The 23,402-nt window shown below is 61.5% G+C and overlaps 1 protein-coding gene across 5 annotated transcripts; it reads left to right on the top strand.

The window, feature by feature from the left end:
* Nucleotides 1-452: 452 nt before the first annotated feature.
* Nucleotides 453-13,518, top strand: GRK6 (G protein-coupled receptor kinase 6). 5 transcript variants are annotated; one of them, XM_041003275.1, is made up of 17 exons: nucleotides 537-665; nucleotides 3,891-3,986; nucleotides 4,849-4,961; nucleotides 5,100-5,177; nucleotides 5,465-5,565; nucleotides 5,807-5,899; nucleotides 6,000-6,063; nucleotides 6,186-6,311; nucleotides 6,567-6,757; nucleotides 7,047-7,084; nucleotides 7,183-7,272; nucleotides 8,752-8,960; nucleotides 9,055-9,192; nucleotides 12,105-12,242; nucleotides 12,321-12,455; nucleotides 12,614-12,615; nucleotides 13,041-13,518. In XM_041003275.1, exons 1-17 carry the CDS (start codon nucleotides 614-616, stop codon nucleotides 13,147-13,149), a joined length of 1,773 nt encoding a protein of 590 aa, XP_040859209.1. In that variant the 5' UTR covers nucleotides 537-613; the 3' UTR covers nucleotides 13,150-13,518. The 5 variants fall into 5 exon arrangements, with proteins under 5 accessions (XP_040859071.1, XP_040859209.1, XP_040859283.1 ...); XM_041003202.1 differs by having other exon boundaries at nucleotides 538-665; nucleotides 6,171-6,311; XM_041003137.1 differs by lacking the exon at nucleotides 12,614-12,615 and having other exon boundaries at nucleotides 453-665; nucleotides 6,171-6,311; nucleotides 13,039-13,518.
* Nucleotides 13,519-23,402: the final 9,884 nt, after the last annotated feature.

Raw genomic sequence — 23,402 nt, 5'->3', positions numbered from 1 at the left:
GGGCGCGTCCCCAACAAAACCCTAGAAAAGCCAGCTGCGAGCCAGACGCCGGGCCACACCCCCGGTGGCGGGCCCAATAGGACGTGCTTCTGAGACGACCGACGCTTCCTTCGCCCAATCACACACCCCGCTTCCTGGGCGTGACCCGGGAGGCCCGCCTCTCCCGTGTAGCGGAGAGCCCGGCCCTAATTGGCAGTTCGGAATCCTACGAAGGCCAGCAAATTCGAACCTAGAGGCCGAGCCCCGCCCACAGACCAACCAGGAAGAGATGACGCATTTAGTCCCGCCCCCGGCCTCCTTCTGGCGAATCTCGGGCTCACGGGGCGGAGCGTGATGAAGAGGCGGACTAATAGGGAGGCGGCGCGGGGAGCGTCCGCCTGGTTATTGGTCGGGTAAAGTAAACAGAGGGCGGGGCGGGGCGGGCCGGCGCCCGGGTGGCCCCGGGAGGGGGCGGAGCGAGCGCGGCGGGCGGCGGCGGCCGGGGAGGCCCGGGAGGCCGCGGCGCGGTCACTGCGATTCGAGCCCAGCCGCGCCGTTCGCCCTCCGGCCCCGGCTCCAGCGCGCGATCCCGGCCGGCGTCGCCGCCCCGGGGGGCCCGGCGGCGCCGCAGCCCATGGAGCTCGAGAACATCGTAGCGAACACCGTGCTCCTCAAGGCCCGGGAAGGTGAGGCGGGCGGCCGGGCGACCGGGCCCCGGGTGCAGGGAACGCGGGCGCGCGGCCTCCGAGCTCGGCGGGCCGCTCCAAGCCGCCGGATCCCTCGGGGCCGCGGGCCAGGCGCGCCGCACCCCGAGCAGACACGAGCCCTTCCGGCCCGTCCTCCTCCGCACCTGCCCTGGGGAGCCGCGGTCCAGGAAGGGGCGGGGGTCAGGCCGCCGCCCTGGCGCGGGGGGCTGGGGGATGAGGGGTGAGGGAAGGAGAGCGGAAGGAAGAGGGAAGGGTGTGACCTGCACCCCACAAGATCCTCTCCGAGGCCTCCTCCAGGTGAGAGGCGAGGAGATGCCCCACGTGCCCCAGGCCCGCACCTCCTGGACCGGCACAGAGTTGGTGTTGGGTAGAGGCTGTGGAATGAATGAACGAAGCTTTGGCGTAGTACTGCACCTCTCCTACCCTCCCCGCTTGGGGAAACCTCCTGGACACAGATGCTACCCACATGGGCTGCCACTTGCTGGGCATCCCCGGAACTCTGAGGACGGCGGTGCATGGGTCAGGTTCTTTGCACTCAGGTAGCCCAGCAGTAGTCTGTGGGAGCTGAGCAGGTGCAGCTGCGCATTAGCTCAAGGGCCTGGCTGAGGGTGCCCCTGCGGTGTCCTGTGTGTGTATGTGGTGTGTGTGTGTCCCCTCAGGCACCCGCTCTATGGGGGCCCTGCAAGACGCAGAAGGTGGTCAGCCTGTAGGCAGCCTGCCCCTCCGCTGCTGTCCACTGCAGTTAACACCATCCCTGGACGCCTACCCGGGGCCCCACCCTGGCCAGGGTGCTGGGGAACCGACAGGAAGCCAGGCTCTGATTTTGGGGAGCCCTCTGACAGGGTATCTCCTACTCTTGCCTGGGCTTCTGGCCTGGAAGGGTCGTGGGCTTCACCTGTCTGCTGCTCCTCCTTGCAGGTGGGAAGACCAGCCCCATGACACAGAGCAAGGGTGTGGGCCCAGCAGCCCAAGGCCCAGCTCATTGTGCAGGAAGGGCAGAGGAGCCCTATCTGGGCACCATCCCTGATGCCCCGTGCCTGCTGGAGGAGGTGCCGCTGGGAGTGGGCACAGCCAGCAGGGTCCATGTGCCCTCCTGTCCTTGACTGAACTCAAGGGACTGGGCCTTCCTCTCAGCCTCTGGGGGCAGCTGCAGATTCTGTTCTGCCTTGTCATGCAGCCAGCCGGGGAGGAGGGGTGGGGAGGGCCCGGCCAGGCTTCCCTTCCCAGGGCTCAAACCTCAGACCTGCCCAGGGCACTCTGCCTGGCCTGGGCAGGCACTTTGCACACTTTTGGATTAGCTTCATTGGGCCATGCAGGAGGCACAGGGCACCCTAGAACCCTTCCCCTGACCTCAGCCCCGCCCACCTTGGAGTTCCTTGTCTCAGGTCAGTGCCCCTTTTTTTGTGCAATGGTTGGGGCTGTGACCTGAAGACATGTCACTGAGTCCTGAACCCTGACCCCCTGGACCAGCTGTGTCAGGATCACTTCAGTATGATGCTGCGGCCTGTCCCAGCTGCCCACGTGACAGAGGCCTCCAGTCATTTGAGAACCCTTGGTGTATGCATACCGTTGGCATCTGATGGATGCCTGATGCGTCCTGGGTAGACATGGAACTTGGCTCATGGTCCCCGGGAGCTGGCTTTGAATCTTGCCTTTGCCTCCTTGGAGTCTGAGATCTTGAACAAGTTGATCCTTCAGTTTCCTTGTGAACTTGGCCCCAGCAGAGCTGTGAAGTCGACCGCATGGTGGATGGCGTGAAGCCTCGTGCCTCCTCCCTTGTTTCCCAGGCACGCAGGGGCCAGGCAGGGTGGAGAGGAGCCTCGCAGACTCAGTGGCAGCTCCCGGACAGGGTATTTGCATGTGACTCCGAGCTGCTGCCTTGATGTGGCCGGGAGGAGGGGGAGGAGGAAGTAGCTGGTTGGGGGAGGCAGGCGGATGGAAGGTTGAGTGAGGGACCTGCGGGGGTGGGGGAGGAGTTCCCCTTCTGGGGAGGCCTGGTCTGGGGTGGAGGTCCGTTGCTCACACACAGATGAAGCAATGCCCCAGAGATACTGGGGTGCAAGCTGCAGGGAGAGCTGCTGGCAGCTTTCTCAATGGGCCCCTGCAACACTTCCTCCAGGGAGTCCTCTCAGGGACTCAGCCCAGTACCCTCTTTCCCTGGTAGGCACCCCTTCTCCTTGCACCACCTGCCTTCACCCGGGCCAGGGAGAAGCAGGGCAGAGGCGAACCAGAGGGGGAACAGCCAAGGCCAGGGAGAGGGGTTGCTTGAGGTATGAATGTGTTGTTGGATGTTGGGCCCGCCTCTGACCAGGATCCTGGCCGTGGACTCCCCCTCTTGCCTTTACCTTCCAGAAGGATGCCTGGAAACACGGAGGGTCATGGAGGGCCAGAGATAGGCCTAAACTCAGGTCTGAGACACCAGGGCTCAGGTCCCGCCATGTTTCTCAGCCTAGAGGCCCTGGGACCTCGGCTGGCCAGTCCTCACACCTGTCTGACCCCTGTTTAAGATTCTCGGGGAAGGAGCAAGCAGTGGTCCATATAAAAGTTGTGCCTCCAGGTGCCTTTGAAAAGTCAGTGATGCTGATGATGCTGGGCCAGCCTCCCCCGCTCAGACGGCCCAGTAACTGCCACTGGGCCAGTTCACACTCCCCACCACTCCCTGTTTCACATCTCCCGTCACTGAGGTCTTAGCAGCCACAGGGGAGGGTGAGCGTATCAAGCTCTTGTGTGCAGGGCACAAGGATCTTGCATACTGTCCCTCCTGCCATCACTTCCCTGGGGCCTTTGACCTCCATCCCTGGGAAGGAGGCCTGGGCGCCTCCTTGGTGGCCCAGGCTGCTCCCCACCATGACGTCTCCAGGGAATGCCCCCTGCCCCACCCCCTTCCCTGGGTCTTGCCTAACACACTTCTTACCATATGATACCTTTCTCTGCTTACTTCTGGGGAAACGCCTGACTCATGCAAAGTTGCTGAGGCTGGCCTCCTGACCAGAACTGCTGGAAATAGCCCTTCCCCAACAGCCACACTGGCCCTCCTAGGCTCAGAGGGCCCCAGCAGTCTGCGTGTTGGAACTCAGCAGAGACATACTGGAACGTGGGTTGGCGGGAGGGGATGGTGCCCAGGCTGCCGCCCACGGTGACTGGACCTTGGCCGGGCTCGGTGGCCAGCAGGATTCGAGACCCAGTGCCTGATCGCTTCCACAGGTGGTGGCGGGAATCGCAAAGGCAAAAGCAAGAAATGGCGGCAGATGCTACAATTTCCCCACATCAGCCAGTGCGAAGAGCTGCGCCTCAGCCTCGGTGAGGCCTTGGCGGAGGCCGGGGCGTGGAGGCCTGCGGGAAGCCTCCCAGGGGGGATACCTCATCCTGGGGCGAAGCACAGGGTTCTGGGGAGTCTAGAGAAAAGGAGGGCGGAGGCTGCACCACCACCCAACCCAGTTTCAGTTCCTGGGCCTGGGGAAGGTGGAGGGTGGAGAGTGACAAATGGGGACTGGGGTGGGGCGAGGAGGACAGGCTGCTTGGGGGCAGGCCCCAAGAAGCTGAGAGAAGAAGAGCCAGGCCTGGAGGTAAGCAGGGCCCAAGGGCCCCGAGAGAGCTGTGGAACTGGAGCCCGCCCCAGGTGGACTGCACTGGGCGCAACAGGCTCTGCTGTGCCCTCAAGCTAGCCCTTGGCTTGGGCACTGGGATGGGCTGGCAGTTCCTGCCTCTCTTGGCCAGCACGCCAGGTCTTGGTTGTCCATGCCCCCTGTGCACGTGGCTGAGGGTGTGTTGCTCCCACCGCCCGGCTGAGCGTGCCCGGAAGCCACAGCTTCCTCCCACACTTTCACCAGACAGACAGCACAGGTGTGGGCCTGAGCCAGGGCTCAGCCAGCACCTCGCAGACCACACCCAGCCCCCTCACTGTGACATACACACACAGACGTCATGTGCGCCAGGAGACCACGGGCATAAGAAGGCCTGGGTTCCAGAGGCTGTACAGCATTGAACTAGTCAGAACCCTCTCTGGGCTTCTCCGTCCTCAGCCGTTTTGAGAGTATCAGTGATGGGTTCAGAAGGAGCTGATGGCTCCTGCACAGCAGGGCCAGGAGCTGGCAGGTGTGTCCCTGCACCCCTCCCGGTGGGCCCCAGCTCTGAGCTTAGCAGCCACCGTCTGTGCCTGCAGAACGTGACTACCACAGCCTATGTGAGCGGCAGCCCATCGGGCGCCTGTTATTCCGCGAGTTCTGCGCCACGAGGCCTGAGCTGACCCACTGCATCGCCTTCCTGGATGGGGTGGTGAGTACGGCCTGAAACCCAGTGCCCAGCACCCAGGGCCGGCCCGAATCCCAGGCCTCCACCCCCAACACCTACCCCCAACACACACACCTGTCACCCTGCCCAAAACCCCAAACCTCTGTGCTTCCTACTCTACAGGCTGAATACGAGGTGACCCCTGATGAGAAACGGAAAGCATGTGGGCGGCGGCTGATGCAGAATTTTCTGAGCCACACAGTGAGTGAGCAGTGATGGAGAGGTGACGGCAGCGGGCAGGGAGAGGAGTGACCACAGCCTGGGCAGAAAGAAGGCCCTGGAGCCGCTCCAGGCAGCACAGCAGGCCCGGAGCCCAGGCGGCCTGCCAGCAGCTCGGCTCTGCTCTGCCTCGGGGTGGGTGGCAGGAGGAGAATCAACTGCTGGGCACGCTGGGGCACCACTGGCCTGCAGCCGCCGCTGGCATCGGCCCTGGGAGTAAGCCGTCAGGGGATCCCCCTGCAGTGAGCCATCTGTGGCCTGTCTCCCAGGGTCCCGACCTCATCCCCGATGTCCCCCGGCAACTGGTGACTGATTGTGCCCAGCGACTGGAGCAGGGGCCCTGCAAAGACCTCTTCCAGGAGCTCACCAGGTAAACCTCCCCTGTCCACAGTCCTGGCATTGCAGCCGGAGGAGTGGCCTCTGGGCCCCAACAGGCTGTGAACAGCTCCTGGCAAAGGCACCCTGTTGCTCTCCCTCCCCTTGCTGCGTGGCCTGGCACGGACTGCCTGAACACACGTCCCCCTACCTGGCAGTCAGCAGGAGGGCTGGCCCATCGGCCCAGAGCCCTGGGGTGTCGGGGCTAACCGGGATGCTGGGCATTCCCTCCCCAGGATGACGCATGAGTACTTGAGCGTAGCCCCTTTTGCCGACTACCTCGATAGCATCTACTTCAACCGTTTTCTGCAGTGGAAGTGGCTGGAAAGGTGAGCTTGTGAGCAAGGCCAGGGTAGGCCAGGTGGCTGGGATGCCCATGGGACCCCTGCCTGCTCAGCCAACATTTACTACTCTGCCCCTTGCCCACAGGCAACCAGTGACCAAAAACACCTTCAGGCAGTACCGCGTGTTGGGCAAGGGCGGCTTTGGGGAGGTGAGTGGCTCGGCCTGTGCACACAGGGCAAGGTAGGGTGGACGCTAGCTAGCTCTCCTAGCAGAGGACGTAGCTGGCCCCCACCTGCCCCATTTCCTTGGCCCCAGGTGTGCGCCTGCCAGGTGCGGGCCACGGGCAAGATGTATGCGTGCAAGAAACTGGAGAAGAAGCGCATCAAGAAGCGGAAAGGGGAAGCCATGGCGCTCAACGAGAAGCAGATCCTGGAGAAAGTGAACAGTAGGTTTGTAGTAAGTACGAAAGGAGCCGCCCCCACCTTCCTTTGGCCACACCCCCTCCCGGCCCACCTGCCGGCCCCTCCAGGCCCCGCCTCCCTGCCCTAGGGGCAATGCAGAAAAGCATATTTGAGGTGTTGATGGGGGAATGGGCAGGGCTTCAAGGAGTGGTGCCCAGAAGGATCTCTGGGGGGTGGGACTTGGCAGCAGCCCCACCACCTGGCAGATCCTGCAGCTCCTGCCTGAGGGTGTGGGTCCCCTTCCCCGCAGGTGAGCTTGGCCTATGCCTATGAGACCAAGGACGCACTGTGCCTGGTGCTGACGCTGATGAACGGAGGCGATCTCAAGTTCCACATCTACCACATGGGCCAAGCTGGCTTCCCCGAGGCACGCGCGGTCTTCTACGCTGCTGAGATATGCTGCGGCCTGGAGGACCTGCACCGGGAACGCATCGTGTACAGGTGGGGGCCATGGGGGCGGTGGGGGCCATGGGGGCAATGGGGGCCTGCGCTTGGCCTGGCTGCCGGCAGCTGCCACCTGCTGGCCAGGCCGGGTAATGGAAGGATCCTGGGTCGTGGCAAGCCAGGAGATCCCAAGGCTGCTGGAGGGGCCCAGTGAGTGCCCCCTGTGTAGGAGCTGTCCTTCTCTGCATCTCCCTACCTGGGCAGGGAGGAGCCCAAGCTCCAAAAATCTCCTCTTCTCCCAGGAGTTGGAGTTGCCCAGGCTGACCTGCCCTTCTCTTCCCCACAGGGACCTGAAACCAGAGAATATCCTGCTGGATGATCATGGTGGGTTGGGGCCCTCCGGGGTGGGGCAGGCGAGGTGGGGAGGCCCACTCTGTTCGTGAGCCCCCTCCCCATTCTCCCACTTTTCCTGCCCCACTCAGGCCACATCCGCATCTCCGACCTGGGGCTCGCTGTGCACGTGCCCGAGGGCCAGACCATCAAAGGCCGGGTGGGCACCGTGGGCTACATGGGTGAGTCACCCCCTGCTCCTGTGCGGGAACCTCGTAGGTCTTGGGGGACCCAGAGGGCCGGTCCTGGCGCTGCTCCTTCAGCAGGAGACCCAGGCTTAGCCTGGTAGTTCTCAGACCACATCATTCATTCACTGAATACTTCCTGCTGGCAAACCCATTTCCGTAGCCCACGCCTTGCCCTGCCCTCTGCACTCTGTGGAATGTCCATCTACCCAGGGGCTGAGGTGTGGCCCCGTGTGACAGCAGGCAGAACCCCAGCTTTGCAGTCTCTGGCTTGTGCTTGTCAGGCAGCCCGCGGCCACACACTGCCCCCAGCTTCATTCTGTGGCTCTCGAAGGCTCATCAGACCCGCCTCCTGGGGCTGCCTCGAGAAAAGAAGAGACTGCAAACGGGGAAAGGCCCCGTGCTTCCCTGGCAGGTTAGGAGGTGGCCAGCAATGAGGAGTTCATTTCCTTTCTTCTTGCCCTTGGGACATCCAGGAGGTACAAGCTGGTAGCCAGCTGGGTCCAGTTTGGCCTAGATTTGAGTTTCCATCAGGTGCTTTTAAGAGTGGCCAACGCTTAGTAAGCGTCACATGAAAAGGATGCAGTTCTGACTTCAGTAGGCCTGGGAATCCCAGATCCGACTCCCTGAAGGGCTGCCTTAACTCTTGCTGCCCCCGGCCCCCTTTTTTGTTTTTATTTATATATTTACTTGAAAGGAAGAGTACCGGAGAAAGTGGGAAGGGAGCAAGAATCTTCCGTTAATCTACTCTCCACATGCCTGCAAGAGCCAGGGCTGGGCTAAGCTGAGACCACAAGCTTACAACTCCATCAGGGTCTCTTCCGTAGGTAACAGGAGCCCAAGGACTATGGGCCATCGTGAGCTGCCTCCCGGTGAATACCAGGAAACCGATGGAAAGTAGAGGAACTCAGACCAGGCCCTCCAGGAGCCAGTGCTGTGGTGTAGCAGGCTAATCCTCCACTTAACAACTCCAGCATCCCAAATGGGCGCTAGTTTGAGTCCTGGCTGCTCCATCTCCCACTCAGCTCCTTGTTTATGGCCTGGGAAAGCAGCAGAGGATAGCTCAAGTCCTTGGGCCCCTGCACCCACATGGGAAACCCAGAGGGGATTCCAGGCTTGTAGCTTTGAATTGGTGTAGCTCAGGCCATTGTAGCCACTTAAGGAATGAACCAGTAAATGAAAGATATCTCTCTTTCTCTCGAACTCTACCTTTCAAACAAAAAATAAAACAAATCTTTAAAATAAAACAGGTGCTCCAATGTAAGGTATGGGTGTTCCAAGAGGGGCAACTTCGCCCACTGTGCCCCAGCAGCTCCCTTTGACGGGACGTGTTCTGCTTGCCAAGGTCCCCAGCAAGCGTCTGATGGTGCTGGCATGGCCTGCTGGGTGTTTGGGTCGATCCCCCAATGTAACATGTGCTGGGCGGTCCCGGGGCCTTAGGGTCCCCTGCCCCCTGACCCCATGCCGCCTCTCTAGCCCCGGAGGTGGTCAAGAACGAGCGGTACACGTTCAGCCCCGACTGGTGGGCGCTCGGCTGCCTGCTCTATGAGATGATCGCTGGCCAGTCACCCTTCCAACAGAGGAAAAAGAAGATCAAGCGGGAGGAGGTGGAGCGGCTGGTGAAGGAGGTGCCCGAGGAGTACTCGGAGCGCTTCTCCCCACAGGCCCGCTCGCTCTGCTCCCAGGTATGGCTGCGCTGGGAGGCCCCTCAGCACCCTGTCCCCACCGGGCCCCTCCCAAGGGCACCCTGACAGCCTTCCCCCACCTGCTGCACCACAGCTGCTCTGCAAAGACCCCGCTGAGCGCCTGGGCTGCCGCGGGGGTGCTGCCCGCGAGGTGAAGGAGCACCCCCTCTTCAAGAAGCTGAACTTCAAGCGACTGGGAGCCGGTATGCTCGAGCCACCCTTCAAGCCAGATGTGAGTGCCCACTCCCCTGAAAGTAGGACCAAGCCGGGGGGGTGGGGGGACGTTGAGCAGGCCACCTGCCTTGCAAGTGTTAGAAGACTCAAGGCAATAGATCCACCAAAGAGAGAAAACTCATTCCCTGGTCTCGCAAATAAGAAACCCCAAGATACGTCTGGGTTTTGCATAGTCAGATAGCTGAAGGGGGGAGGCATACTGTCATAAGAATGCTGTGTCTTCCCCCCGACTGTGCTGTCAAGTGTGGGGTCTTCCCTCAGGCAGGGTCTCCTTGGGGTGTGGCAGCAGCAGCTCCCAGCTGTCCAGGCCCACGTCATACCAGCTTAGCCACCCCAATAGACAGAGCACCTTTGGTGCACTGATTTCAAAAGGAGCACTGAAGTCAGGGCTGGGAGAGTCCTAATGGACCAGAGGACTTTCCCAGCTCGCTCGAGCCCTAGGCCTGCTGGGACCACCACCAGTGAGAGCAGTTCCCTGATGGGGAAGCCGTGGCGCTGTTGGCCGCATGGCTGTGGCTAGCTGCTAGGGGACGCTTCCCCTTACAGAATCCTGCCCATTTGATGAGCATCTTAGTCGGTCGCTCAGGTGCCCATTAGGCAGCAATGCCTTCTAGCCGTCCCGTTCCAGGTGGCAGAAATTAAATTCAAACCTACGTAAGCCCAACATGGAGTTGATGGGTCTGTTGGGCCGGGGAGGCCCAGAATCCGACCAACACAGGACTGTAGCTCCTGGCTCTGCTTCTGCACGTGGGCTCTGTTCCTGCCATCACGTTCAGGCTCTGTGTGTGTAAAGTCACAGGGAAAGCCCCGATTGGCCAAGGTTAGGTCAAGTGTTTGCCTCCTCTCACGGGTGTAAGGGCCTGTGATTGACAGGATCCTTAGAGAAGCCAGAAGGTGAAGGGCAGGCCACATGTCTGTTTCCGAGTTCCCCTATGTGCTCCTAGTCCTGCCCTTATAAGGAGACACAAACCAATAGGCATGAAAGAATTCCAGGTGGCGCTAAGTGCATTGCAGTAAAACAAAGTGAGCTGAGAATGCCAGCTGGTGGCAGGGCATGGGCTGGGCAGGTCGGAGTATCTTTAGACAGGGCAGAGTCTCTGAGGATCTCATGGTCCAGCAGACAGTAAAAATATGTAGAGAGCCAGGCTATTGCTCAGGGCATGAGGATTCCAAGCATCAAGGGCCTGGGGCAGGGAACAGCCTTGTGAAATGGAACAGCAGGAGGAGGCCAGGGTGGCCGGAAGAGCAGGTGTGGCCATGAATGACACGATGACACCTTTTAGGGGGCTGCTTGGCAGGAGTGCAGGGTGTGTGGAGTGGGCTAGACAGGCTATGAGTGGGAATGAGCTGGGGGGCGGCTGCCTCTGAATGATTAGCCCCCATGGTGCACCTCCCTGGTGCCTGGTAGGGTGGGTGTGTTCCTGGCTTAGCACTTGAAGCAAGTGAGCCTGCACTTCCGCCAGCCACGCCCGGGCTGGTCCCTTGCTACTCAAGCTTGCCCCTGCTGGCTGCGCACATCATCTTGCTTTACCTTGAGCTAATCACACTGCCTCTGGACCTTTCCTCAAAGTTCCAGATGGAAATCATCGCCCTGGAACATCACCTCACAGAAGCAGCAGACACACCCTACACAGCTTGGGCTCGTTTAATTCACACTCCCTACCCCAGACCATTGAGCCACTCAGATCATCCAATCCTGTGGCTCTTGTGGCCTCTAGGTCTACTGCCGGCATCACCAAATATTTTTGAATATTTTCATTCCCTGATTCTCCCTTCTCCTTGGCCCCCAGCAAATGCTCATCTACTTTCTGCCTGTGTTGTTGGGTGAGGGCCTTTCATGTGGATGGAAAGGCAGCCTGCGTGCCTGGCTTCTTGCGACCTGTCTCTGGGATTCCCATGCTGTTGCGCATGTCAGGTGACTCTGTTCCCCTGGAAGACCGAACGGTGTCCACTGGGCAGAGAACTGGAGTGCTCACCAGTATGTTCACTGTGACTGATGGTGTGTTGTGTGCAAGCCTGTGTGGGCAGATGCTGTGCAGTGTAGCATCCTTAGGTGCCATGGTTAGTGAACTTAAGACTCACTCCCAAAGCGCTGTCCCCTCTTGCATGAGGATGGTACTCAAACTAACACCCTTAATCATGCCAGCTTTTGTGGGGCTGGCATCACGGCACAGTGGACTGAGCCTCCGCCTGTGGTGCTGGCCTCCCATCCGGGTGCAGGTTCATGTCCCAGCCGCTCCACTTCCCGTCCAGCTCCCTGTCTATGGCCTGGGAGGGAAGTAGAGGATGCCCCAAGTCCTTGGGGCACTGTACCCACATGAGATAACTCAGAAGAGGCTCCTGGCTTCAGGTCAGCCATTTAGAGAGTGACCCAGTGGATGGAAGAGCTCTTATGTCTCTCTGCGTTTTTAATAAACAAAACCTTTAATAGTAGGCTTTTGAAAAACAGCATCAAGATGAGAAGGAAAGTGGTGCCCTGGATCTGAGGTGGGCTCCCAGCAGCGGGCTGGCTGGTGGGAGGGGCTGGAAGGCCATTCTAGTGCTTTGATTGGCTATAAACAGGAAGCCACCAAACACCTGATGGCTGGGGCTCCACTGCTCTGTGGCCTATAGGGGAGCTGCCTAGAGCAAAGCACCTGCTGAGATTCAGCCTGTTCCCCCTTCAGCAGTTACCCCCTGCACAGCACAGGGACAGGGGGTGGCCTGCACCTGGCCCCTTCCAGTACTGATCATTGAGGGACTAGGGCAGGGCTTCAGAGAAGGAACTGCTGCTTTGGCGGGGGGTGGTACCTAGGGCACCTGGTTTCTCTAAAGCAACCCGGTCAAGGCTGGAGTGAGACTTGAGGGCCTAGACCATGGGCATGCATACATGCGCCATGTCTTCCATCTGACCTCCGCCTCTGCTCGCAGCCCCAGGCTATTTACTGCAAGGACGTGCTGGACATTGAGCAGTTCTCCACGGTCAAGGGCGTGGAGCTGGAGCCCACCGACCAGGACTTCTACCAGAAGTTTGCCACTGGAAGTGTGCCCATCCCCTGGCAGAATGAGGTGGGGCCTGGGGGAGGCTGGGGGTGGAGGTGGAGGGTCCAGGCCCGGGCCATTCTCACTTCGCCTGTTCCTCTGCAGATGGTGGAGACCGAGTGTTTCCAGGAACTCAATGTCTTTGGGCTGGATGGCTCGGTTCCCCCAGACCTGGATTGGAAGGGCCAACCGCCCGCACCCCCCAAAAAGGGACTGCTACAGAGGCTCTTCAGTCGCCAGGTATCTCAGCCTGGGACCGCCTACCACCCAGACTGGCTCCGGGGGATGACGGGTGGGGAGGCAGGGCCAGTGCCCGCATGTGGTGCCCAGGGTCTCTGGCCTCATGCCCGCCTGTCCCTGACTCCTGGCTGGGCTCATGGCCTCTTTTCTCTTTCCAGAGGTGAGCAGTGTGGGCTCCCCGTGGGCTGGCTTTGCCATCTGGCCTCGGGGAGCCCCTGGGCAGCCCTTCCGTGGCAGAGGCGAGATGTGGGAGAAAGAAGTCTGGTGCCCGCTTCTTCCCTCCCCTCCCCGACCCCACCCCGCTTCACGTCCCTGCCCTGCAACCCCTCCCTGCCCAGCACAAAGGGCCGGATGAAGGCCCTGCCCTGGCACATCTTGGGGTCTGCCTAGCCTCCCCTCCTCCCGGACCCCACTGCCACCTGGCTCACTTCAAGATGCTCTAACCCCTCATGAGGAGCCCCCTCCCTAGGCGTGACCCACCCCAGGGTGCTCCTGGCCTGCCCCGGCTGGGTGGCCCAGCAGCTAACCACACACGCTCTGCCTCTCTCCCTCCCTCCCTCCGTGTCTTCCCTGTCCCACCTCCAGGATTGCTGCGGAAACTGCAGCGACAGCGAAGAAGAGCTCCCCGCCCGTCTCGAGCTCCCCGCCCGCCTCTAGCCCGCAGTCCGAGGCCCCCAGCGGCGACTGGCGGTAGCAGCTCCTCAGGAGTGCTGTTTACAGTTTGCACAGTGGTCTTCCCCATGGTCCACTCAAGGCGTGGCCCTGGGGAACATAGCCGCCGGAGCTGGCCCCCAGTGTCCTCTAGCCCCTCAGCCCCTGGCCCCGGGCTGAACTTGGCAAGGCCTGGGTGACGGTTCCTGGGACAAAGGTGCGTGTCCCTTCGTCTCCTCCAGAACTTGGGGGGAATCTCTGTATTTATGTCTTTGTACGAATGTATATAGGAAAGAGCATTCTTAATCTCCCATGCTGGACTGGCCTGCTCTCAGCTCCCCGCCGGAGCAGACTGCCCAGAGGAGCCACTGCCAAAGTCAAGGCTCTTCGGGTCCAGATCACATGGACCAAGGCTGAGCCAAGACAGACCACCCCCCCCCCTCGAGCCCCCAGCACCATGCCGGGCACCCCTGACCTCCAAGTGAGACTCGTGCCTACCCCTGCTGGCCTGGGTTCAGGCTGCCGCCTTCTGGGGTCCAATACTGTCCTTCCTCCATGCTTAGCAGAGCTGGATCTGGGGACCCTCTGTGTCCTATAGGCTTGGGCCAAAGTGTGACCAGTGATCAGGTGACTGTGGGAGCTGTCCGTCCACCACCCATGCTGCCCCAGACGGTCTGCCACTGCCTTCCAGCTCCCAGGTTGCTGGCCCTGTCCAGAAGACACCCCAGTGAGATGTGCCCCGACTTAGACTACAGGAGGAGGTGGGGTGTCCTGGCCAACCCTGAGACATTCCAGACTCCCCTGGTAACCATAGACACACGGGCCCAGCAATAATCCAGTCTGTGTGTGTGTGTGTGTGTGTGTGTGTGTGTGATGGTGTAGGGTGAGGTGTGCCTGTGCCCCAGGCCCCAGCCCAGGCCCTTCCCACACTGTGTGTGTGTGTATCGGGGTGTGTGTGATGGGGTAGGGTGAGGCTGTGCCTGTGCCCCAGGCCCTAGCCCAGGCCCTTCCCACACTGTGATGCGCAGCCTGGTCCCAGTGTTAGGGTAGCACAGGATATCAGGGCCTTGGTTTCTCCATATTTAAAGCCAATTTTTATTACTCGTTTTGTCCAATGTAAGCTGCCACTTGTCTGTGTGAATACAGTCCAAACACAAACCTGGCCAGCTGCCCCTGCCTGCCTCCTTCTTCCTTTTCTGTTCCAGGGGTCTGCCCACTGCCCTTGCCTGCCTCCTCCTTCCTTTCCTGTTCCAGGGGTCTGCCTGCTGCCCCGGCCCAGCTGGCAAGGGGAGGGGATTAGAAGTAGGGAGGAGTGGTACCCTGGAGTCACCAGGCTGATTGTGGCATAGCCTGTCGGAGCAGCCAAGCCTGTCTTTGGGTTACCTCCAGTGGGTTTCCTAGTTTCCACTACAGGACAGGGCTGGAGGAAAAACTCCTTGGGGACCCCCTGGGATGTAGGTCTTTGTGCTAGAAAGACAGGCTGCAGCTGGCTTGGCTGCCCAACGTGGACTTGGAGTGGCCCCGGGGATTACTTGGGAGCACCTGCTGTGGGTCCCTCTGACCCAGATGCCTGCCATGTGCCTGGCCTCAAGTGCACATGTATTAAACCTGAACGGCCAAAGACCCGGATGGTGGGGGTTCCACTGCGAAGGTTTCTGTGCCACAAGGGGAACCACTGAGGGCCTCATGGGGAGTTGTTTGCAGACAGCAATGGAACCAGGCCTGGGAGAAAAGCGGCATCTGGTGGGCACAGTGGAATCAGGGAGAGCCTTGATGAGGGACCCACCTGTGCAGACCCATCACTGCTCTACCAATGCCTCCGAATCCCCAGCTCCTGCCCCTCAACCAGGGTGCCCCCACAATCACCATTTTACTCAACTCTAGGCTGGGCACATGAACCACACAGTGAACAGTTCTGGGTCCAAGCTTCAGGCAACTGGCTTTATACAGGCCCTTGCCTTGTCCTGAAGGATGTGTAAGGCCGCTTGTCTTGCAGGTCAGTTAAGAAAATCCAGTTGAGCAGCCAGTCAATGGCCAGGATCCCTGTGAAGGCCCTGGCCGGACTTTCAGCGTGGGGAGTGTGGTACCAGGTACCATTCTCACGGCCATCTCCAGGCATCCAGAAGGGGGCTGTTGTTGGGGTGCCTGCATCCTCTTGTATCAACTTGAGGGAATGGTGCTGGGGGCAGGCAAGGATTGCCCAAGGTCATGCAGTTGGCAAGTGGCCACTGAGACTTGGAGAAGCCCAGTAAGGGGCAAACACTGGGTGCCTCGGGAGGTGTGAGATTGGGGCCTGAGAGGCCTTTGCTCCTGTAGTCCAGACTGCTTGCGGGTAAGGATGTGATGGCTAGGTAGCTATCAGCATGCATGGTCCTTTGACCCGGGCAGATGTGCCAAGATGAGCGGTATCAGGGACACGAGCAGGACTCCAACCCAGGCCCTCAGGCCAGCATAGCAGCTGGGGAGCTTCTGAGCTCCCCTTGGTTAAGCTCACCTTCGATGTCTGACGTCGCCGGATCCTTAGCAGAGATGACTCCTAGAATTTGTTTCTCAGGACCACCACTGACCCCTCCAACCATCCCCCCCCCCCGCACACACACACACACCCTGTCCATGAGTTTACCTCCTCCCCAGCCAGCTCTGCAATGGGACCTAGGGACCCATATGGAGATGAAGCCCTGCCAGCTTGGAGCTTAATCTAAGAGGGCAGCAAATGTGGGAAGTGATGAGTGCTAAGACAGAGGAGGCCAGGACTGGCAGGGCGGTGGACAGCAGCAAGCAGGTCACTTAGCTGCTGGAGTGTGTCCCTTGTGGGACACGGGGTCAGATGGTCGGCCAAAGGCCTCTAGCTCCTGATGGCTAGGCTAGAAGGCTGTGGCGGTTGCAGGAGACGCCTTGATGGGCTATGTGCCCTTGTAGTTGCATAGGCACTCCACGTTTCCTCTGAACTGCCTCACACCCCATCCTTGCGCCTCACATGCACCTGAACTTGTACCTACAGTGTAACATGGCTCCATACCCCCTGAGAGTATGTGACCCCAGTGGGGACACTCAGAGGGACAGCCCCACCCTCCAGCTAACTCAACGTGTTCAGTGGCCACAGAGGAGCCCAGGTAGGAAGCGTCAGAACTAAAGTCCTGGGGTCTCCAAGGCAGGGCTGTTTCACCAACACACCAGGAAACAGGATACTACGGCCACTTTAGCATCCTGGAGTCCAACTCTAAAGGAGTCTGAATGCCCAAGCATTCAGGTGGCAGGAGCAGAGCCCTTGAGGGCCGGCCGGCCGTGACAATGGTTGTCCAAAAAGTCACAGTGCTCCTCCCCAGAGGAAAGAGGATGGATACTGGGTGGCCATTCCGTGTGGCACACACGTCCCTTCCCTGATGCATGGCCTCCAGAGTGGGTCACTGAGGGGCATGGCCCTGTGGGTATTTGTTTAAGAGAACTGGGAGCCTTTCTCCTCTGGGGATAGGTGGCAAGATACAGCACAGGAAGCGTGGAGATGGTGCCTGCCCTGCCTATGGAGAAGCTACCTAAGAGCAGGACAAGCAGGGAAGCACACACAGGCTAGATGCCATTGCCCAGATACCTGGCCGCCACCTGCTACTGTCTGAGCTCATTTTCCCAACCCCATTATGTGCGCTAGGGAACTTGAAGCAGAACCCGGCAGAGGAACCAGGACAGCCCAGACTCGGACGGGGCCGCAGTGCGCCCTCGGAAGGGGTCAGCTCCTTACTCCCGAGGCGGTACTGCACTACATCCGAGGAACTACCTGGTGGTGATGATGGCTGCTGGGGACGCAGCGGGAGGGCTCAGGAGTGACAAAGAGCCACGCGGGCCTGCCTGCTGCGTGTGCGCGTCGGGTTTTAGCTTCAGCGGCTGGGCCGGCTACTCCGCATGTACCGTCCATGTGTGCGCCCCGGACAGCCTGTTGCGTAGGCCTTCCCGCTGGCCCGATGCACCTCGGGGGGCGCGAACCCGCCGCCGGCCGCCGGAGCTCGCGGGGCAGCCGTCTTGGCGGCGTGTGGCTGGGGGCGGGGGACCCTCTGCTGGCGGCCGCGCGCGCGCACGCCGGGCTCGGCACGCGCCGGGGACGCGCCCGTGCGCGCGCCCCGCGCCTCCAGCCCAGCGCTCGGGAGCCGCTTTGGCTGCCACCGTCTGCTCCGGGGGGCTGCGGCCGCCGCCTCCTTCAGGCCGAGGGCTCTGTCCGCTGAGCTGCGCGCTTCAAGCCAGGAGGACCAGCTCGAGGAGGATGCCCGGGCCCGTGAGTACCGCGGCGACTACGGGCCGGGCGGGCACAGAGCGCGGGCGGAAGATGGTCCAGGGTTCTGAACCCCTCCCCGCGGAACGGCTGTGAACCCTGGCCCGGGGTCGCCGCCCCGAACCCCTCCGTCCCCCACTCCCGCCGGGGCCTGGGAGCCCCTCCCCCAGCCCACACTGGAGGGAGGCAGGGAGGGAAGAGCGCCAGTGAGCGAGGCAGCCCGAGCGGGGCGCGAGCCGCCACCAGTTCGCTTGGAAACCGTTGCCACAGCAACGGGGTTGCGCTCCCCGGCAACGCGACTGCGGGATGGCGACGCCCCCTCCCCCTTTCCCGCCCCACGCGGGGCCACAGCCCCGGGGCGCGCGGGTGGGCGCACGGTGGGGATGGGGGGAGGTAGAAGGGCGTCCCTCCGACCCGGCAAGGTGTGCCTGCCTACCAGCCGGTCCGGGGTGGGGGTGGGGGCGAGCGCCTCCGTGGGCACGAGCTGGCTCCCACGTGGCTGCAGTCGTCGCAGCGGGGCTCCTGGGGTGGCTGCAAGTGTGGAAGAGACCCAGACCCCGGGGGCCTGCCGCGGGAGGAGGGGTCTGGAAGCCGGGCCCGGGATCCGTGGGCCAGAACCCCCACATCATCGCTACCACCGTTGGGGCTTTTTTGCCTCCGGGCGGCCCGCCCGCGGGCCACAGGGCCTGGTCAAGTTGCATTCCCCAAGGAGCGATGTTCCTTACCGGGGGAGAGGAAGGCGGTTCCCATCTCTCCTCCTCACGGCCAAGGCGCGTGCCAAAACCTCCGCCACCGCCGCGGGGAGCTGGCAGCGGATCCCCCCAGGAGGGGTGCCCAGGGCGGGCAGGAGCAGAGGAGAGGACATTGCTGACCCAGGGAAGCCGAGGCCCAGGCCAGATGGGAGCGACCCAGTCCATTGTCTGGATTACAAGTGTCCCTTTCTTGTGGGAGCACAATGCCTAGCCTGTGCCCGGTGGTGCCAAGGTTGGCCCGCCTGGAGACCAGCGCCACATGGAAGTGGCTGGTCCTCCAGGGGAGCGCCTCTGCTAAGAGAATGGCGGCTGAGTCAGAGGAAGTGACCTCTGGCTTTCCTCGCAGCCGCCCCTCTGCTGGCCCTCCTGCCAGCTCTCCCAGGCCTGACTCAGCAGATGCCAGACCTAACCACAGGCTTTGCATCCAGCAGCCCCAGGAACACTAACCACTCTTGGCCTTCCATGCCCGTTCGGGGAGGTGCTGTGGGCACCAGAGGTGACCCGTGGCAGTGATGTTGGAAGCCTTGGCATAAGAGGCCCCCAGTGGGAGGGCCCCCTTCTGCTCCCCTCCCTGTGGGGACCTTTAGAAGTAGCGCCAGGAGCTGCTCACACTCTGGGGGAGGATCTCGGTGATGCACCCTGCATCCACTACCTGCTGACTCTTACAGTCATGCAAGGTAAGTTCTCCCCATTGTAGCCATGGAGGAGGTGAAGCTACTTGCCCAAGGTCGCCCAGCCAGGAAGGGACAGGGCCAGACCCTTCTAACCTGCTCTCCACCCGTGGCCTGTGCCCAAGGCAGGAGAGAACAGTGCATCTTCCTAGGGGAGCCTCCGTCACCAGCGGCCAGCTCCTTGGGCCCTTCAGCCCTCTGATGGCCTTTCTTTTGGCAGAATCAGCCAGATCCTTCCCCTCCCCCCATGCCTAGGGTTGTGCTGCCATGGGGCTGGCTTTCCCTCTCTGCTCCTCCATTTTCTCTCTGTCTCTCTCGGTAAGGGCCGTTTCTTTCGCTTGGCCCACTCTGGAGCCCTTGTGCTTGGATTCTGGACATTGTGGACCAAGGAGCCTACAACCCTATCTTTGGAGGAAAATGTTGGCAAAGATGAGCAGTGCCGAACCCGATAGGTGCACCCTAGCTCAGGGCTTGGAAACCCAGAGAGATCAGGGGTGGGGTGGGGGAGCAGCAGGATGGACGGGGGTCTGGGGAACTGTCCAGCTCCAGTCCGTGTGATCTGTGACTTGATCGTCCAGTTCACAGACGGGCCTGACGTCTAGACTTTAGGGGGAAAAATATCTCCTGTTTGGCTGTTTTGTTTTAATACTGACAACCAAGAGAGTCTAGAATATCCCAGGCTGTGAGCACGGCCATGGGCTGAGGCTGAGGGACATGAATTGGAGACCCCGGGGCCATGGCACGATGTGGTTGGTTTCTGCTGCCCGGTGCCCCTGCCTGTATGCTCTGTAGCACAGTGGGTTGTGCTCCCAGGGTGGAGTCCTGGAGGCTGGAGATGCTAGCATGGATTTGGCTAGTAAGGGTTAGCTGTGAGCGCCGGGCTGGAAGTCCCACGGTACCACATCCCGCCATCAGTGCCATGCCAGCCAAGTGCCATTGACCTTCACCTCCAGTGGTGGGAGGAGCCAGGCTGGGACCCCCGCAGCACAGTGAGAGCAGAAGCAGGACCCCAGTCCAGGCTCCCTCGGCGTCACACAGCTGTTCCACACCTTGGGAGGGGCGGAAATGAATTATGTCCACCTGCTGGGTGGAGGGGTGGGGGGGCCAGGGAGCCAGAGATCTGGGGCCCAGGTAGGAGAGTCCGGCCCCTTGCTTTCCCTCGGCAGGTCCAGGGAAGGGTGCTATGGGTGCTGGCCTGGGGATGGCCACTGGGGCTCTGTGGTCCTGGCACAATTTCCTAAGTCCTTGGTTCCTAACTGAAGTCAGGATTAAGTCATTGAGATGCCACTTGCAAACTAGGGTGCCCAGGCAGTAGTGTGGCCTACCTGCCAATGACCTTCTGACTTTGGGAACCGGAACAAGTGCTGTCATCTCCTTCTGGTCTTCTAGTGGGGGGTGGAGGTCCGGGTTTCGATGCCACCAGCATTCAGTGCCCTTTCTGCCAGGCCCTCCTGACCCTGTGACTGACCTGGGCCTTTGCTGCACATGGCTCCTCATAGAGTCTACACTTTTGTCTTCAGAATAGGGCTGGAGGGGGGCCACCTCCCCCAGGCCAGGGAGCTGGGGGGCATGGAACGGTGGGACAGGCAGCACCCTGCCCTTGCCCACCACACAAGGTGCCCCTTCTGCCCTGTGTCCTGGTCTGAGGGCTGCTGGTCCCCACACCGAGAACACACAGCTCCAGCCACATCCCCAGGGCTTCCCTCCTCCCTCAGAGCCCTGCACCCCTGCTGCTCCCCTCCACAGGGTCCTTTCCTTTGATCCCACAGATGCACAAGCCCTTGTTTGCCAGGCCCTTGTTTGTATATAAACCAGGCTCAGCAGGGTCCTGGCTGTGGCTGCTTTGGGCAATGACCAACCTTTCCCAGGGGTAATATGGATGCAGATCCAGCTCTTGAGCCATCCCTTACCCTAAAACACCAAACATTCCTCCAGCTGCTATTGGAGCCTCTGCCTTCCAGCTGAGCCAGGCAGGGGGCAGTGTCCCATGCTGGACCCAGGCCACCCCCACAACATTCCCATCCAGCCCCAGAGTGGAGAGGTGGCTCAAGGTGACTTGTGCAGGGAAGTGACAAGTGAAGCCAAAAGAGGCCTTGGCAGGCACTTGTCCTGCAGGACTCAGTCCATCCCGGCCAGCACCTCTCTGCGTGCGCTGCCTGAGCCAGCCATGCCAGCAGCCACTGCAAGCTTGTCAGAAATGCAGACTGCTGGGCCCCACCCCCAGACCCAGGGCATCAAAGGCTGGGTGGGGAGCCCAGTGCCGTGCTGTAACAGGCCCTCCCAGCTGCCTGGAAGCCATGGCCCAGGGCAGGGCTGTCTCCTGAGGCCAGGGAAGCACAGACGGCACCGGGCACGTGGGCAGTGTGGAAAGCAGGGAGGCCAAGTGGGAGGCTGGCGCAGTGGCAGGTGTGGCCTCGGAGGCACAGGTAAGAGGTAGCAGCTGCCTGGCCAGACAGTGGCAGGAGTTCCTGTGAAAGTGGGCAGACACCTGCTGAGAAGGTGGAGGTGGCAGGTGTGTGGGTGGTGATGGGCCCTCTGCTGCGATACAGCCCTCCCCCCGCCCCCCGCAACAGCTTGAGGTGGAGATGCCAGGGCTCCCAGTACCCAGGGGCAAGGTGGCTGTTGTCCCTGAAGCATCATTTCACCTCTGTGAACCAGGTGGGAGGTGCTGGCCTGGGGTACCTGCAGGAGCCCTCCATGGCTTACAGCCCTCAGGTGCGGCACCCTTGGGGACACACTCACCTCTGTCCCTGGCTCCAAGCTGCCTCATCAGAGCTGGTGTTTGTTGGGCATCACCAAGCCCTTGGTGTGGACAGGGCCATGCCATGTGCTCCAGGGAGCAGGGGCGGGGGAAGGGGTCTCCACCGCACTGCTTATCCGTCAACATACACCCTCAAAATGTCTTGCAGTGACCTGCGGGAGATGGAGGAGGCCGACTGCAGCTAGGCCTGGCACAGGGCTACTGTGCGCAGCTGGGGGTGTAGGCAAGGTGACAGCTGAGGGCAGGGCTGGCAGGAGGCGGCTGCCAGAGGCACTGGACAGGAAGCCACAGCCAGGGTAGGCAGGGGCATCCTGGCAGGTCCAAGGGAGTCTCTCACTGCTGTGTGCCAAGGTCCTCCCGGGGATGCCTCACAGTTGGGAGTGGGAGCTGCCCACAAGATGCCAGCCAGCTGCAGCGGCTAGAGTCCCCCTGCCCATTTGGATGCCAGCTCGACTGGGAGAGCTGGGGCAAGAGGCTGCCTCATCCCTGTGGTGCCTCCTGGCTGAGGGGGACACTGGCGCCCAGTGCATCTTGGGTGTGGCCTGGGCCCTGTCCTCTGTTCCTTGGCAACCTGTGAACGGCCACTCCTTCTCTCCCTTGAGCGTGGGGTTGGAGGAGGAGCAGGAATGCTGCTCTGGGCAGCCGCACGTCCACATGCACGGAGGGCCCGGGAGCTCTGGGCTAGTCACACACAGGAACTTGCATGGACAGAGTGCAGGTCAGACTCCACATGCCCTTACTGACCAAGATCCGTCCTTTCTGTATCTGAGCTTGACCGGCCTGACTGTCCAGCCCAGCAGGAGTATCAGGCTGCCAGCTTCCATCACCCCCCCCCACCCCCAGACACACACCTCAGCCCCAGAAGAAGGACCTCTTCTAACCCAGAGCTGTCCCTGTCCCAGGTCCAGGGGGACCTCCCGTTAGTGCCAGTTCCCTCAGAACATTCCTGTTCCTAAACTGGAGAACAACAGATTTAATTAACTCCCAGTGACTGGCAGCATTGCGTTTCTCTCCCGGGCTGCGTCGCCATGGCAGCCTCATGTCAGGGTTGTAGAGGGGGCGGGCAGAGCTATTGTTCCTGCCATTGTCTGTTCTGGAATGCGGGCCTGGCATGGGCGCCGAGGGGCACATGGCTAAAGGCAGCCCTGGAGTCAGACGGCAGGCATCAGGAGAGGAGGCAGCTGGCGGGTGGCCTTGGCGGTCCCCCAGCCTGGGGCTCGGCCCACTGCAGGCTGTGCTGTGCTGTGCGGCGGCCAGGGCCCTGGCGATGGGTCTGTGGTCAGGCATGGCTTCGTCCCCGTGCCTTCTCGGGAGAACAAGAAGCCCAGTAACCCCCCAAGGGTAGGCTTTAAAGCCGCTGGGCGCACAAGGAAAACATTCAAGGCGGGGTATTTGCTCTGAGGGGCTGGGAAGCAGCAGCCTCGCCCGTTCCTTGCACATCCTTCTCAGGATGGGGGTGGGGGGAGTGGTCCTGGCCCGCTGTGGAGACTGAGATGGGGCAGGGGCTGCCGTCTGAGCTGAGTGCACGGGGCCAGGTGGTGGAAATGTAAGCTCCCCGGCAGAGGGGAAGGAAACTAGGGGATGCGGGTGATGGCCTGCAGAGCTGAGCGGGGCTGTGCGTGGGGAGCAGGCGGGGAACGCCGAGTGGGAGCCGGGATCCAGCAAGCCGAGGCGCTTGCTTGGAGGAAAGGAAGAGGGAGCGGCCCACGCCCGGCACAGCGTCAGGAGCAGACGAAGGCAGGGCTCGCGCGGCACGCAGCAGAAGGCGGCGCCGCCCGCCCGGCCTGCCCGCACCCGCAGTGCCTGCGGCAGCACGGCACGGGGCAACGTGTTGCAAGCTCTGAGCTGCCC

Source organism: Ochotona curzoniae, unplaced genomic scaffold, assembly GCF_017591425.1.
Source record: "Ochotona curzoniae isolate NIBS_2020 unplaced genomic scaffold, NIBS_Ocur_1.0 contig_1, whole genome shotgun sequence".
Classification (NCBI taxonomy): domain Eukaryota; kingdom Metazoa; phylum Chordata; class Mammalia; order Lagomorpha; family Ochotonidae; genus Ochotona; species Ochotona curzoniae.
This window is presented reverse-complemented; position numbering and strand designations above follow the sequence as displayed.